This window comes from Gigantopelta aegis, chromosome 4 (assembly GCF_016097555.1).
Source record: "Gigantopelta aegis isolate Gae_Host chromosome 4, Gae_host_genome, whole genome shotgun sequence".
Classification (NCBI taxonomy): Eukaryota; Metazoa; Mollusca; class Gastropoda; order Neomphalida; family Peltospiridae; genus Gigantopelta; species Gigantopelta aegis.
In genome coordinates this window covers 7,468,449-7,486,452 of record NC_054702.1, presented here as the reverse complement: position 1 = coordinate 7,486,452, position 18,004 = coordinate 7,468,449, and the positions used below count along the sequence as shown (strand labels likewise).

Here is an 18,004-nt window from a genome sequence, read left to right as displayed (position 1 = left end):
ACCACTTAGGTACATCCCGTTCAATGAGCTCATTTGGAGATGGAACCAGTACTGGAACAAACTCGCAAACAAGGGGGTTTGTTCGTGCAAGTAAACGAACCTCCTTTTAACCTGTGATGAATAGTGAAGCGTGTAAGTCAGTAAAAGGTAATGTCTGTAATGTTTGGCTAATGAACCTCCGAGTTTCTCTCTTGTCATCACAGATGAAGGTAAACCGTAGATTGCTACAATGGTAAAAGTGTATTAGATTATGTTTAGCATTCACGGCCGTCGAAGCTAGGTGGGGTGGGTGAATGAAATGCGTTTTCAGTTTAAAATATACCTGAACATCTACGATTCAAATATTCTCCATGGCAGAAGGATGTGTGACAGTTCTACTGACGAAACACCTGGCGGTAACACGCGTTTCAAAGTGTGGTGAATAGCGCCACGACCTTTAGAAAACGTTCTTTAGACTGTCTTCGTTAGAGATGCTGGTTTGGATGTGATGAACGGTTTTGTTGTTCAGATTTGCCAACATCATTAACTACACACACACACACACACACACATACACACACACACACACACACACACACACACACACACACTATATATATATATATATATATATATATATATATATATATCTTGTTTCATTCAATAACTATTTATTATTCGAAATAAAATACACCCTATTTCCCTAATTATTCTGTAAAGCTATGCAGAACAAATTCTGTTAGTCTAGGATTAGATGTAATGAACGGTTTTGCCTTTCAAATTTGCCAACATCATTAACTTTATATATATATATATATCCCACTTCCATCGCTTCACAATTCCCTCTAACATGACTGTCACATTTATACTATTATTACTTATATTTTCAGATTCATTACACCCAGTGATCATTGGTTCCATTGCTGGAGTCGCATCTCTGTTTCTGGTGCTGGTCCTAGCCGCCGGCTGGTTCATCTGCCGGAAGAAGAAACGCGTGTTATTTGACGACGCTGATCCCATCGCGTTCACAGACGACTCCAAGATGGACCGCGTTATCCCGATCAGCCAAAGCACACCCGAACTGGGGGTCGAACCCGAGGAAGTCAACACAGAGAGCAGTCCCGTCAGACGCGGACTATTCCAACTGAGCTCGAGGCAGTGGACTCTTCCTAGTGTGCCCCAACGTCATCAGACATTTCAGCGGATGCTGTCACACAGACTCGATCTCTCCAACATAGAGTTTTCCATCAAGAGTTTCAAGCACAAAGAGCAGCCCGAGCTGGGTTCCATAAAACCGGAGCTGTACAAACAGGCGTCCGTGGACAGCCTGCGGTCGGAACACGTCCCCTGTGGTAAGCTGTTCTTCAGCCTCAAGTACGTCCAGGAAGAGGGCTCGCTGCACGTCTTCATCATCCGGGCGGAGGATCTTCCGGCGAAAGATTTCTCCGGTACGTCAGATCCCTACGTCAAGGTGTACCTACTTCCGGACCGCAAGACGAAACACCAGACGAAGGTACATAGGAAGACCCTGAACCCGGACTTCAACGAATTGTTTGTGTTCACTGTCCAGTACGAGCACCTGGCTAGCAGGACCCTCCAGTTTAGTCTGTACGACTTCGACCGGTTCTCCAGACACGATCTTATTGGGGCGGTGATGGTGAAGGACATTCTAGGGGAGGGCAGTCTCATGAAGGAGACGTACTTTGTTAGAGAGATCTACGTTATACAGCAGGTGAGTGTATTTTGTCAGAGATATCTACGTCATACATCAGGTGAGTGTATTGTGTTAAGAGTTATCTACGTCATACAGCAGGTGAGTGTATTGTTAGAGATATCTACGTCATACAGCAGGTGTGTGTATTGTGATAGTGATATGTACGTCATACAGCAGGTGAGTGGTGTATTGTTAGAGATATCTACGTCATACAGCAGGTGAGTGTATTGTGTTAGATATCTACGTCATACAGCAGGTGAGTGTATTGTGTTAGAGATATCTACGTCATACAGCAGGTGAGTGTATTGTGATAGTGATATGTACGTCATACAGCAGGTGAGTGTATTGTTAGATATATCTACGTCATACAGCAGGTGAGTGTATTGTGATAGAGATATCTACGTCATACAGCAGGTGAGTGTACTGTGTTAGAGATATCTACGTCATATAGCAGGTGACTGTACTGTGATAGAGATATCTACGTCATACAGCAGGTGACTGTACTGTGTTAGAGATATCTACGTCATACAGCAGGTGACTGTATTGTGTTGCTTTTTCAGTGTCAAATGACGGAACTATCTCAGTTGGTACAAAGCGCTAGCCTGATGAGCTTTGATTGTAGGATCGAACGCCATTGGCGGACTCTGTGTTTTCCCCACGACTGGTATACCAAACCCCATGGTATATGTTGCCTTGTCTAAACAAGTGAAATTTATATTTTTCTTGGGCTTCAAACGAGATATCCTAATATTTGGACAACAAATAACAAACAAATATTTTTATAAATAATTTCAATTTGGTTCAGTAAAAGTGTTTTGGAAATAACCCCCACAAAACCCCCCAAACTATTTTGTTTGTGCAATTTAGAAAACAATAGGCTCAGAAATAAATGGCTTGTAGTAAATCCCATAGTATGAAATAAAGGCATTCCCTGTGGGAAGGACTATAGATGGTTAATTTTAGTGGTGTAACAATACATCGAACTATCGATATATTGCGATAGTCAATGCCTCGATAGCAATGCATCGATAGTTACTTCAACTATCGATAACTATTGCAATTGTTTGCTGAACTATCGATAGTTTGGATAGTATGCATGGTGAAATATTTTTTACGACCAACGCATAATTTCACTATCTAGTGGCATTATTACAAATAACTAAGTACAAAACACAGATATACATACAAACACAAACATACGTACATACGCACACATACTCACACAGACAAACACATACCTACCTACCTACCTACCAACATACTTTTTTTTTCTTCTCTTTTTTAACGACACCACTGGAGCACATTGATTAATTAATCATCGGCTATTGGATATCAAACATTTGGCAACTCCGACACACAGTTATCAGAGGAAACCCGCCACATTTTCTCAACGCAGCAAGATCCCCCATATGCACCACCATCCCACAGACAGGATAGCACATATCACGACCTTTGATATACCAGTCGTGGTGTATTGGATGGAACGAAAAATAACCTAATGGGCCCACCAACATACCAGGTCTGCGATCAGTTCCATGCACGTAAGCGGGATAGACAGTGTAACTTTTAGGCCCTATACATATGGCTGAGTTAAAGAACATCCTTTTTTATGCATGCCTCAAAAGCTCAGAAGGTATCGTGACAAGTCTTATAATTTGCGGGGGATTCTGTGCCATAGGTTCGAGTCCCAGCAACGGCACGGGACAATTTGTGAGGCCAGAAAGGATTTAATTACCCCCTGTCTTAGCGGCCACCTGTACTCAGCGGTCACCTGCCTTAAGCGGCCACCTTTTTTCCTCCCAAACGATTTATAATGTAAATGCACCTGTAATAAGCGGTCACCTGTCTAACGCGGCCAGCGGGCACCTAAATCGAATCCCAAATCGCTAAAATACCTGTATTAAGCGGCCGCAGTAAAGTTTTACTATTATATAAAAACGGTATTTTAACAACAGCGATAATGTTCAGCAAATAACCGATCTTCACACCTTCAGGAATACTAGTACCCATTCAGTCCCGACATCTCGACTGTGTATCAATTAAGAAAGTATGACTCTGGCATGCATCTAATTGCCTCTGGGCAGGCTACGCTTGACATTTGTAGATTCACTTACTATGACAATACTTCGCATGAAGTAGGAATAAAATAATTAAATGGAAAAAGAAAACAAACTTGTTGAGAACGGTTAATTTAATACATTCCATTTGCATTATTTCTGAAGGAGACGACATGTCAAAAGTTGATTTATAGTCAACTGTGTAGCACACATCCGTTGATTAGCAGTACAGACGATAAAACAAGAAACAACAACAAATGTTTTAAAGACTATATAATATGTGTCAACCTGTACTCAGCGGCCACTTTTATCTACTCCCTTGTGTGACCGCCTAAGACAGGTTTGACAGTATATGTATGTAAATATACAATATATAGATATGCATACACCAATACATACATACTTACATACATACATAGTGTTTTTATATATAGCAGAACAAACACATTTTACACATAACATTTTGTAGTTCTGAGTTGACCTGACCGCACCCCCCTCCCAACCAGTTCCTGCCGGCTATCGATCCAATGACTACAGTATCAGCTGCAATAGCTTACACAGTAGTAATACAACTCCAGCTGTTTAATGATAAAAACAAACGAGTTTTATTATTATGCTTCGTTTAACGTTCACTATAAAACATGGCACACAACGGCGTCAGTTACAAGTAATATCATCAATATTGTATGACAAGCCCCCAGTCGGCTTGGTAACTGACTAAAACAGATGGGTTTTTATGAAAAATAATGCTTTTATTTCCTGCTAAGACCATCCTGTCACCGATAACTGATGACCCGAATCTCAGGCAGACAGATAGTTATACATTGTAATACCGACACTGGAACTGACAGGCGGCCGTATTGAAAAGATGTATCCGTTTGTCAGCTATACTGCATGTCATAATAAACAATGCAATGCAATGTTGTTGTGGAGGGGTTTTTTTTATAGAAATAACTTGCATTATTTGCGTAACAGGGCAAAACGGTGAACCGTTTTAAAGGCACCCAATCACAGATTTAATCAGCCTTATTTCTCTAAATATGGCTTATAAATGACAATTACATTAATTTGGAATACCAAACCTCGCTATTGTATCACCCAAAACATTTTAACTGAACCACGATTGAGGGAATCCCATGACAGCCTGTGAGCAGCTTCATTTTTAAAAATTGGAACTCTTTTATGAGGAGTCTAAAACGTACGACAAAACCGAGTATTGATGAGGCGATATATACGACAGCCGTGTAAAGTACCTTTGAATTTTATATACAGTGCACGACCGCCGTGTATAGAGACTTTAAAATAATTTAAAACAAAAAAACCTCAAAAAACCCCCAAACAAACAAACAAATAATAATAAATACTTGGAACATAAACTCACGATTTTTGTTTATTATTATTATTTGTTTTATTTATTTATATTTATTTGATTTTTTTTTTTTTAAATTATTGTGTGGGTTTTTGTTTTGTTTTGTTGTTTTACGGAGCTATCGTACAGAGGACTACTGTGGGCGCGTGTGTAAGAATTTTAGCAAAGGGGGGGGGGGGGGGGGGGGGGTCTAGACAGGTGAACAACGTTTACTGGGGGGGGGGGGGTTACACGCTCCCCCGGACAATTATGTAAATGTAATTAATGTATAAGCTTATTATCATTCAGTACATGTTTATATAATTTTTTATAACTTATTCTCATTGTTTTTCTTTCGATTTACCCTACGTCGCAGAGGACGGTCAAGCGTTCTCGTTACACGAGCTTGGCAAATCGTTTTGACACTGCGGTTATTCGGGGGTTGCCTATCACGTGACTACAAAAATAATACGTCACACCACTTCGCTCCAAATAGCCGTTATTTTTTCCTGGATTATGGATCATCGACATAATTCAATTGTTTTTACAAAATATCAGTAATAAGTGGGTTAACGGTAGTTATGTAGATGGCTAAATAAAGTACTTTCAACAACAAATCAAATGTTTATATTTTCAGATGATACTTTTTTAGGTCATTAATTATGTCAATCATCCGTGACAGAGCGCCTTTAAAACATATAACGAAACGAAAATTGAAATAGAAATTTGAATAAATTGTATTTAAGACGGTTGGCCCTAAATTGTATTTAGGCAGTATACAATATTTTGGGGTGGGTTTTTTTGGCGTTACCTTGCATATACATTACCTACAAATGTTTTGTTAAATATTAGTTTTGACAAATCTTTTTGGCCCTTCTCAAATTCAACTAGCCCTCCAGTAACTATCACATTGAACCGGCCTCGGTGGCGTCGTGGCAGGCCATCGGTCTACAGGCTGGTAAGTACTGGGTTCGGATCCCAGTCGAGGCATGGGATTTTTAATCCAGATACCGACTCCAAACCCTGAGTGAGTGCTCCGCAAGGCTCAATGGGTAGGTGTAAACCACTTGCACCGACCAGTGATCCATAACTGGTTCAACAAAGGCCATGGTTTGTGCTATCCTGCCTGTGGGAAGCGCAAATAAAAGATCCCTTGCTGCCTGTCGTAAAGAAGAGTAGCCTATGTGGCGACAGCGGGTTTCCTCTAAAAACAGTGTCAGAATGACCATATGTTTGACGTCCAATAGCCGATGATAAGATTAAAAATCAATGTGCTCTAGTGGCGTCGTTAAATAAAACAAACTTTACTATCACATTGAAATTTAACTGTGCAGCTAAAATCAAAACTAGACTGTTCTCTGTTGAATAATAACCATGTGATCGGCGTATATAGTCCGTTTGCTTCAAAGGGAAACCGATGAATTGGCATGTAACTTCATAATGAATAAAGTTAAAAATCATATAAAAATATGTTCTTAAGTTTTAAACCCATACCAACACAAATAACATTTAAAAAAAGAAGAAATCCAGTATAAATAAAAATGTTTCTTTACAAATTACCATTACATTTTACAGATTAATTCCCAACAATTAGTTGCAAGACGGATGAAATAAACTTTGTGGCGATGCAAGAGGGCTAAAATATCCAGAAAGGGATTTCCTTGGGAGTGGCTGTCCTCCTATAGACGAAATTCGCACACGTGTGCATTTAATTTGGATATTGTAAATGAAAAGCAAAAAGAAAAACAAATGCGCTAAAAAAACAACAATTACAAAGCATAAAAACGTACTTATCACAGTAATATTTGGACGGTTATGTCATCAGCTAAGTCTTGGTGTCACTTTAGATCTAATCTGTTCTTATTTTGATTCTGTCCCAGAAGCTAATTAAATATGATTCATTTCTACCATAACGTTGAATAACAATTGTTAAATAGTAGCTCTACTAGATAATTATGGCGTATCCAATCCATTCCAATAAGCCGAAAACTTTCAGATTTTAAAAATACATGCAGTGTCTTCAAAGCGTTTGATCTCTGTTTTTAGAAAGACCCAGCCCAAAGCCACAGAAGCCGAGTCTGGCGCTGTCAAAATATAGAGCATGTTCTATGTCTTCTGCTGCCAGATCTGTAGTTCGATTCAGTTTCAGTGTCTTTCTTTTTCAACTGGTACCTTACTCACCAGACCCTAAAATCGATGGTCGCCCAACGGACTACTTTTGAAAAATTCTTAGTCGTCCTTAGCCAGTAAAGGTCGCCACGGGCGACCGGGCGACTGCTAAGTTTGAACCCTGTATTTACAGCATGTTTGCTTTATTAAAGGCCAGTGGATATTTTTAGCGTTAAAAAAAATGTTTTAAAAGATATAGCTTCTTTAGTTGTAAGTTAGCGCGAACAAAATGTAGACGTCATCTGCGATCAAAATGTGCAAAAATAATATGACATTAGCAAATAATTACCAACTATGTGCTGGCCCTTCATTAATGAGTTCTAGACAGTTGTAAGATTGTTATGTGCTATATTTAATTTTATATGAAATGAAGATTTTGTGTTGTTTGTCCAAGAAATGGCTTAACGATTAACTGTTAGTCATTAGTAAAAGAGAAGTGAGAACAGTGGACTGGTACTTCCCATTGGGGCCGATGCCTAGAACCCAGTACCTTGCAGCCTCAAATCCAGTGGCTCAGCCAGGACACCCCCGAGGCCGGTCCGTCGCAGAATATAGCAAGACTGTAATTTGTAATAACAATAACGTGTCGTTCTTGGTGTCGCGTACTATAGCAATGACGCATCTGTCCTCCCTGGGATTTAACTAGTAGACTGGCTGCGTGAATACTTAATTAAAGGAGCATTATCTGGACAGCCAGTGTGTCGTTATGTGCTGTATTACTGTCTGCTGTCTATATTCGTTCCGTTAGTCATTTGCCGTCTTACGTGTCAATGACGCCAATATGGAAAATCTGCCCGCAATCTGACGACGTTACCACAAAGAAAAGAGCCAAGAGCCATTTAAATCATGCGGGACTTAGATGTTCTAAGTTTAACTTCGATAAACTAATTTCTGCGTCTCTCCGCATCTGGTTTTCGGAATTCTGTGGATGTTTAGGTGATAGGTAACCTCATTGCCCAGCTGAAAATGCAGTGGGTAAACGAACTTGTTGAGCCACGAATTCCCGTGTGCTTTTAAATTGGTCTTTGTATTGAAGACATATTATTTACGTGCGTCACTATCCTAAAGCTACTGGTCACATCAGCACCAATTTTGCGTGAAATAGGAACGGAATTGGGTATTAGTGACTGCTATTGTTACTTACAGAGAGCATTTAAGACAGGTACAGGATGTGATTGATCATAACAGAGCTAGTTTAGCAGTATTCTGGGTATATGGGCAAACTGAGGTCTTTACCCCTGGAAAAAGTCTTAGCTGATTAGATGCAGAATATATATATAAAAGGTGAAATTTCTAAATTTGTTTTCTCAAAAATAAAACAATTCGAATCAATGTTTTTGTCTGCTGCACTGTATTCAATACATATTTCTGAAATTATGGTTTGGCACGCTAATAATCGTTTTAATTTCGTAAGAGTGTTTATTGAAAACTAATCGTTAAGAAATAGTGTCCCTTTGTATGAGTTAATGTAACTGTGTTGCGAGGTAGAGCTATATTTTAGGTAAGCATCTAAATGTTCGCTCTTTCAAATATTTTCCTTCAAAACTATCACTTGTGATTTTAAAAGTATTTCTTCTTTATTGGAGAAGTATATATACTTATGTCCACTAACAGAAACATTTTCACTTTGAAATAAACGTTTATTCGTGAAAGTAACTTAGTGGACACTTGGTAACACAGTGGACCAGGATTAAGTTCTACTAAGTTACCTATAGTAACCCATCTAACGAACTGACTGACTAAAAGTAAAATCTTTGATTATCTAGTTTTAGTCACTAGAACAGATTAATATAGTAACAAAAATGAGAAACATGGTCATTAGTCTGAATACAGACAATACAGGAAAGGAATATTTGTTTAATAATACCTCGGCACATTTTAAACTAGTATATGTTTATGTGGATATATGGTTGATACACAGAGAGAAGTATCCTGCTGTAACCACTTGGCTAATCATAACAGTACAGCAGTTAATGATAGTTTATATTGACCTGTCCGTACACAGGATAGTGCATATCACGGCCTTTGATGTACGTGTTGCTTGGAAGAAAAAAACAAATACTGAAGGTGATCGATCCTGTGACTCACATATTTCCGATCCAACGGACAAATTATGGCGTGTCTGTAACAGTATGGAATCATTGTTCAGTTGTATACAATGTATGATGTATAAACAACAAACACAATTTTAACAACATTTTGAACATTTATGGAACACTAATAAATTCAAGTACAATAGTTAGCCTTTTTCGGTTATCATTAAAAAAAGAACATTTAAGCAATTTCTGATGCATACAACAAACACTATTGAAAATTTTAACAACCCGTTAACAGGTAGTGAACAAAGAAATCAAGTGCAATAGTCAGTCTTTTTAGAGTGTCCATTAAATAGGATTTAAGCAATTTCTGATGAACAAACAACTAATCCAAATTTTAACAACTCTTGCACAGACATATAACAAAACAGTTTAAGAGTAATGAGCATCAGATATCATTAAAAAAAACCTTTACTACTCTTTAACGTTTAACTAAAATAACATATTTTAAACAATCTAAATTTAACCAAGACCCCAAAGGCTTTTCCAATTTAAGCCAGAACATAATGTTAATCAGTGTCAGTCATTGAACAGTTTGTAAATTTATACTACATGAAATGCATCCATGCTTATATCATGCCCAGAACTTGCTCCCACAATGATGGTGCCGGGTATCAATAGCAGTTGGTTGGGGAATGAGACCAATACTTTTATCGTATGTATACCAGCATATGTCTTTGAGCTTGGAGTCAAAATACCACCTGTTTTTCCCAGCCTTTAGCATGCATTCCACCTGAGCAGCTTCTCGATCATACCTGATACCTGGAAACAGGTTGATCACTGTACTTGACTATGCAGTACTGTCCAAGAATACTGTCTAAAGCAACAACGGGGCGCAACCATCCTTCTTTTACAGCAGTGTTGGATGCACAAGACTCAAGAAGACTGGGTAGATCATTTGGAACCTGTGTGGCTGAAACAGAAGAAGATCTAACAGTAGTCAGCTCAGTATTGATGTTGGTTGTTGCATGTACCTCTGATGAATTGTGAGCAATACTAGTGTTAGATGCAGAACAGGAAATTTGAACTCTGCCAGAGGAACGCATTTGTATTTTTTAACTGCTCACCTTTTGAGCAGAAACAGCTGACATCCCTAGTCAGAATAGTGTATGGTTTTTCACATATGATTTGGTGAAGCTTCAGTGTGCCAGGTACAGATTACAAATTCGGTACGCGCTGCCTTTGTCCTCAATATTGTCTACATAGAATAGCTTTATTGATGACTGGTTTTTCAAAATGTCAAACATTACCCTGCCTTCTGGAATGTCATTTCCGTTTGCAAACAGTCTATCGGCTGCTCTCTTTAAGACCCCACTGACACCATCTGGTGCGCCTTTCCCATGCGATGTTACAAAATAATTCCAGATACCACTTGTGAATTCTGCATGAAATAGATTTTGGCCGTACAGAAAGAAATTCAGCTTCTGTCTCTCAATGTTGTAAGCATGGCGTTTTAAATTAAATACATCCGCCCGAAATTGCTCAACAAGTTTCCCAATTGTACCTTGAACTTAGTCTTTTGAAACTATTGAGTAATTCAGCTTTTCGTGTTTTTTTGTCTCTATTTTGTTGAATCACTGCCACCACAAGATTTCTTCCTTTGGATCATATATGTTACGTTTGACAACAGAACCAGAACATTCTTTGCATTTTTCATACCAGTTTTTCCTCTGCTCTTTGGTAACGATTCTTGTATTTTTCAACTCTTATGTTTGCTGTTGATAGTTCTTTTCTGAGCCTCTCATTATCCCTGTAATACACGCTACGGCCTTTCTTAAGTCTTCTCCTTCTCTGCTTAGCTTGTGAGCTTAGGCCAGGTTGGCGACTTTCACGACTCCTAGGTGGAGTTATTACTTCACGTACTGTTTTGGCATGAACTCTGTTTTTTTGCTTCGATTTTCTCCATGTTTTTCTCCTATATAGTCTCTTTCGTTCCGCCATCTGCCTTGCATATTTAATCAAACCTTCTCTGTACTTCTTCCATCTTTCCATCCATCTTTTTCTTGGATTAGCATTCCTTTTCTCTCTGTATCGTTTTTGCTTCTGTGCCAGAGTCGGAGGCATTTTGACTCCTGGATGTAAAATTCAACATAATATTAAGTACACCAACAGGTATTTACTATCTAGTAACTTGGGGGAAAATACCTAAGAAAAAAACACCCACCTCGATATCAGTTTACTTTAAATTTAGTAACTAAAAATCTATCATAATTTCAAAAGTAAGGAACATCTCTGGTTAAATTTTCCATATTTGAAACACATGCACTGGCCAAATTATTAATTATATTAACTATATATAACTTATATGCAGAAAACACAAATATTGGTTCAAAAAGTTGTGTACTAATTTAAACATATAGCTCTTTGTTATATTGGTCGACGCAGCCACAGTTTTATTAAGAAGCACCACGTATCTGGCAAATGTATTGCAACTACCGTATTTCCTGTAATAAGCGCCCAGACGCTTATTCTTTTCAAAACAATCGCAGACCCGGCGCTTATTGGAGACCCGGCCTTTTTTTTTTTAGATAGGAAGTGATAAAAAGGGACCCGTAATTTTTAACAAGTTTTTTTATGGGTGGTTTTTAATTATGCCAGGGAATAATCAGTTTTCGGCTATATTACCTAGCGCTTATTGGAGGCTCGTCGCTTATTAGACTAAATACGGTAACTGGTAGACTATTAACGTAAGTAATGAAAAGTATTTTTGTATCAGTTACTATTAACATATATGAATATGACGGCACTAATGACATATTTTACACTGGTAGCTGGTATATTAACACAGTAAGTCTACTAAGTTAGTAAAATGTATGGAATTTGCAATATGGCCAATATTCGGTCACTGCATTTTAAACACATTACACCATTGTATGCTTTACGCATCTAGGATAGGCTGTGCGACATATAGATAAATAACAGTTTAGTAGTAACCCTACCTAGAGGATATGTTTATGTATTTGTCTACTAGCTTACTAGAAGTGGTCCACTAAGTGACTTTTTTAAGGTAACTTAGCAGATGGTAACTTAGTAGACATTTAAAAAAATATTGCACCCATGACCTGTTTATCTACCATATTGCAATCGATACTTTTGTTTTACGTTTTGGTATATCTGACTTACTTTGAATTTAGACATAATGACCAAACCCGTTCTGTACATGGATGGAGTACTACATTGGTAACTTTGTAGACATTTAATAAAGGTACGATTGACTCACCTTTTAAAAATCCTGAAGAATTTAACAAAACTTTATCTCACATCAAAAACATGGTTCTTGTAACTTGTGAGGCTTGTGGGGCCATCTGGTGAGTGTTTCAAAAGATTCAGTGCATAACTCTGTATAACTGTACTGGGCCAAAGTAAAATAGCAACGTAGTGGACATAATAAATAGGGACACGAAGTAAAACGTAACTAATTTTTACAATTTTCACAGCTTCATAATATATTTGGCTGATTTCAACACTAGACACTATTCAGTAAAAGCTCATTTTGAATGTAAACTAATTCTGCTAGTATATTTGGTTCACACAGCGGAGTGTACGTATATACCCAGTGCTGAGGACAGTAACTTGGTGGACAAATTTGACAAAATGTAGCTTTTGTTCCATCAATATTGCTGACAATAACACAAATGAAGTGATAATTGTTTTGCCCTTGCTAAAGCATCGCCCACTGTATTTATCTTCACAAATAAGATAAAACTGAAGTAAATCATGTCTGAATAAATTGGCTGGGACAAAAACACCAATGTTTTTTCACCTATTCCCTGGAATGACCATATATATATATATATATATATATATATATATATATATATATATAATTATAAATATATATATAAATATCTGTCTAAACCAGATCTTGCTGCGGATCTAATATGTTCCCGATTTTTTAGAGGATTCAGACAGGTCACGTTTTAAAATTTAAAACATTCGAGAGGATAAAACTGGGCCGGTTTTTACAGGATTCCAGTATGTTCAGGGTCCGGTTAGACATGTGTAACACACATATACATTCATATAGCGGGTTTCCTCTCTAAAACTATGTTAAAAATTACCAAATGTTTCACATCCAATAGCCGATGATAAATAAATCAACGTTCTCTAGTGGTTAATTTGTCCTATAAGGTAGTACAAAACCAAATAACTTCCGGCTGGGTCAGTTAGAGATGCACCTAACTTTTGATAGAGAAGTGAACACCACAAGTCCTGTGATTGGTGATAAATGTGAGTGTGTTGGGTGTAAATAAAATAGTTTCATCTGGGCAAAAAATGTATGCAATTTTATTTCATCTAGTACCACTGTGTCAATTAGTCTTGTGTTTGAAACATGTGAGGGGTACCTGTAATAAAAAGTACTCAAATTTTGTGCGGAACTAGGGTAGTCATAGACGCTACCCGTTGTCTCTGAAATGAGCAGCTTCACCCCCAATTTTTTTGTGATTCACTGTAACAGTGAGGGGTGATACTTTTTATATCTGTGGCGCTTTAGGTAGGAGTTTTAGTCACATATATTGTCGTCAATGGGATTTGATTTGGTAGTATACACCCATTAACACTATTGAACTCCGATATCGATGTTGTATTTACATGTGAATATGTTGTGCATTTGGTGATTCCCTATCAAACTATTTACCATCGAATAAACTAAAATCATTGAAGGATGCTTGTATATTTGCCGCAGAACAGACACTCTACACGCATTCAGTTTAAAATAACCATTGACGCCCAACAATAGCGAATCGCTAGTTCTAATCACTCGCTATGAAACCAATATTCCGCGTGTGTGTCACAGTAATTAACGTGTGTTTACTCTGCAAATAATTTGCGTTTTTGAAAGCCTTGTCAATATTATTGTTTCCATCAATATATGGTTAATGTTGTTTTAATGACTTTTTTTTGCCACGACAGATATAACTTTGTGTCCATTTATTCTGATTCGTTTCACGGATATCTGACTTTACACAGTTGCTAGGTGTTGATATTAGTGGCCAGTTTACGTAAAACGAAGTTAATCGATTATTTACATCAACTAGCATTATACACCTGGATATATTAAACGTATGCAGTGATAACAATCATTTGTTTTGCCAAACCGTATTTAATCATAATTAAGTGAATTGTATAAATGCTGAGTGATGCACAGAGATATGAGGACGGATAACAGAACGAAACGAAAATGTTGAAATCTTTCCCAAATATCCACGAATAAGGGCAACAGTCATTCAGTATTGAAGCATATTGGAGTGTATACGTTACTACACAAAAAGATACATTTTTAACGAAGGCAATATTAAGGCCTTTGAAATCATGATCGGTTTTGATTAAAACTCCCAATATCTAATGCATTAGTTCACAATGATTGATAATAACCGCTACGATTGGAAAGGGAAAAAACAAGAAGCTGCTTGTACTGGAAACAAGAAAGTGTTGACTCGTATTTAAGAGTTCAAACCAATGATACTCATTGTAATATAGTGCATTTTGTTTTGAATGACAATTAAAAAAAACCCACCCAAAAACGTACATGGGAATGGGCATAATATTAATGTTTTCAAAATGACGCCTACTTCCACATAACTAAAACTACAGAATAAAAAAAAAAAAAAAAAAAAAAAAATAAGTCATGTAACTTGAACCCATACAAATGTATGTTGTATTTTTTTAAAAGTCAATTACGCTTATCAACTTTTCCTGTCGAAAACAGATCAATGCATTTTTGCAGCTCGTGCGAATCACACTAATATGACAAGATTGCAATCGATATGTACATCACAAATATGAGGTTAATAACCCCACACATCATGGCGGCAACATAGGTATGTCATCATCTAAAGCCCTATTATACGGTGACTTGTAATCAAGGCTTTGATTCCACCCACCAGCTCATAGATAGCTACAATAACAAAATACGCGGCAATGCCAATCAGATATATATGTGCACAGTGAAAACCAACTGTAACGGCCTCTCATGGGGAACACTAATTGTGGTCTTCATGAGTTGATGGCCTTTATGAGCACATGGCCTTCGTGAACAGATAACGTCTAATGGCATAATGGCGGCTTCCAGCCAAAATGGATTTGTGATTTTTGTTTTTAAAGTAACGATCATAAATACTTCAAAGTACATCTGCTTAAAGGTTATGACCAAATAGTATTAATTTTACGGAAGAATCTTTCAGTTTCCGAGATATCCCCGAGTTCATGTTTTATTCATGATAAGACTGAAATCTAAGCATTTCCCCAATTTCATGTTTTGTTCATGATATGACTGAAATCTAAGCATTTCCTCAATTTCATGTTTTGTTCATGATAAGATTGAAATCTAAGCATATTCCGAATTTCGTATTTTGTTCACGATTAGACTGAAATCTAAGTATTTCCTCAATTTGACGTTTTGTTCATAAGACTGAAATCTAAGCATATCCCCAATTTGACGTTTTGTTCATAAGACTGAAATCTAAGCATATCCCCAATTTGATGTTTTGTTCATAAGACTGAAATCTTAGCATATCCCCAATTTCATGTTTTGTTTATAACAAAACTAAAATCTTAGCATATCCCCAATTTTATGTTTTGTTCACGATAAGACTGAAATCTTTAGCATATCTTCGATTTCATGTTTTGTTCATGATAAGACTAAAATCTAAGCATATCTCTGATTTCATGTTTTGTTCACGATAAGACTGAAAATTGAAATCTAAGCATATCCCCAATTTCATGTTTTGTTCATGATAACACTGAAATCTAAGCATATCTCCGATTTCTTGTTTCGTTCCTGATAAGACTGATATCTAGGCATACTGAATTCGAATCTGAATTTCTATTTTCAGTTAATTATTATTGAATAAAAAATTTGTATCGGATCGATAATCTTGAATTTGTCTATCACTGCCTTTGATATTGCAACCTTAATATGTGCGTTATCTTTATGAGGCTATACCTTTTTCGTACACGTACACGTACATGTACATGCATTTGTGCTCGGACATGAATACATCCTTTATAAGCAGGTGAAATACCCTGTAAAATACCAAAGAAGCTGCCACAGGCACTCCAAACAGCGCTATGTACAGTTCAGCGCAGTTCCAAACAGTTCCTGCAAACCCATTTGTGATGCATCTCCAGAGTGTCAGATATAATATCTATCAACGTGTCATGTTTACGGCCTGTCGCCGCTGCCTAATTAATTCTTCTGGGCCCGGCAAAATACTCACAAAAGCTGCTGCCGTATTCCATCTAATGTCATTGTTTGCCATTTGTTTTATTTCATTATTTTTCATTATTTTATTTTATATTATTTTATATTATTTATTTTAGTTTATTTTATTTATAAGTGTAAGCTTACTACTTCTAATCCCGAGAGCCCAAAATACATTTGAATAAAATAATTTACGTATTCTATATTCAGCATTAATATGACAAGATTGCAATCGATAGTGTGTCTGCAACATTTTCCTATAAGTTTATTAGGCAATTCTAAACTGGTTCTGTTGATAAAATACCCCCCCCCCCCCCCCACCACTGAAAAACCTACACAGAAAATCCAAACTCCCAAACCACGATGAGTTCATCGAATTTGTGTCATCACCGCAACAATCACGCTGATGATTGGTTAGTGCAATATCTTGCTTTGAATACCGATAAACCAAAATACTGTCTAGACGACATAATTAGATATATATGAAGTTATATTTGTTTGACACGTCCTTATTATGTTGTAGCGCTCGTTTGATGCGCGGTTGGTTTAGGGTCGATCCCCGTTGGTGGGCTAATTGGGTTAATTGCAGCCAGTGCTCCGTAACTGGTCTAACAAGTGCCGTGGTATGTACTATCCTGTCTAAAATTATATGGGAGATGCATTTTCTTGTTCAGAATATCAATATATATATATATATATATATATATATATATATATATATATATATATATATATATATATATATAGGGTGTTTCTGATCGCCCGAATAATTCTAGAAGCAAGATTAGATTTTATCTCCCAACAATTTCGTACGTAAGGAAAAATATTAATTAGAAAGTAAAATGAAGTTTGAGATACAACAAACATTAGGACGACGAGAAACACACTTGATATACACACACTGACGTTCTAACCAAGAAAATGTAGTTAGTCAGAGGGGCGGGATTTAGCTCAGTCGTTTGAGTGCTCGCTTGAGGTGCTTGCGTCGCATGATCGAACCACCTCGGTAGACCCATTCAACAGTTTGTTTTCTCGTTCCAACCAGTGCACCACAACTGGACAAAGGCCGTGGTATGTGCTTTCTTGTCTGTGGGAAAGTGCATATAAAAGATCCCTTGCTGCATTAGGACAAATGTAGCGGGTTTCCTCTGATTACTACGAGTCAGAATAATGATATGTTTGACATCCAATATCAATGTGCTCCAGTGGTGTCGTTAAACAAAACAAACTTTTTTAAAACTATTAGTCAGAAACATTTTACAATGGCAGCAAACCTAGAACAGACCCTTCAAAACACCGTATCACAAATCAGTAACTTATTATGTACCTAAATGTCACTAACTGCCTTTTCATTTGACAGAGTATTGTGTCCAAAATGTGCAGGCTGATACTAACGCTGCGTTCGGGTGTTCTCGGAAATGGATATTTCTGAGTTGT

At 37.3% G+C, this 18,004-nt stretch overlaps 1 protein-coding gene across 1 annotated transcript in view; it reads left to right on the top strand.

Moving 5' to 3' along the window:
- The window catches only part of LOC121372124 (synaptotagmin-10-like), a 76,970-nt gene that overhangs the window by 33,176 nt on the left and 25,790 nt on the right, over positions 1–18,004 (top strand). Inside the window, exon 2 of the mRNA XM_041498388.1 lies at positions 870–1,711. Within this exon, the coding sequence (XP_041354322.1) occupies positions 870–1,711 (842 nt within the window). The remainder of the gene's footprint in view (positions 1–869; positions 1,712–18,004) is intronic.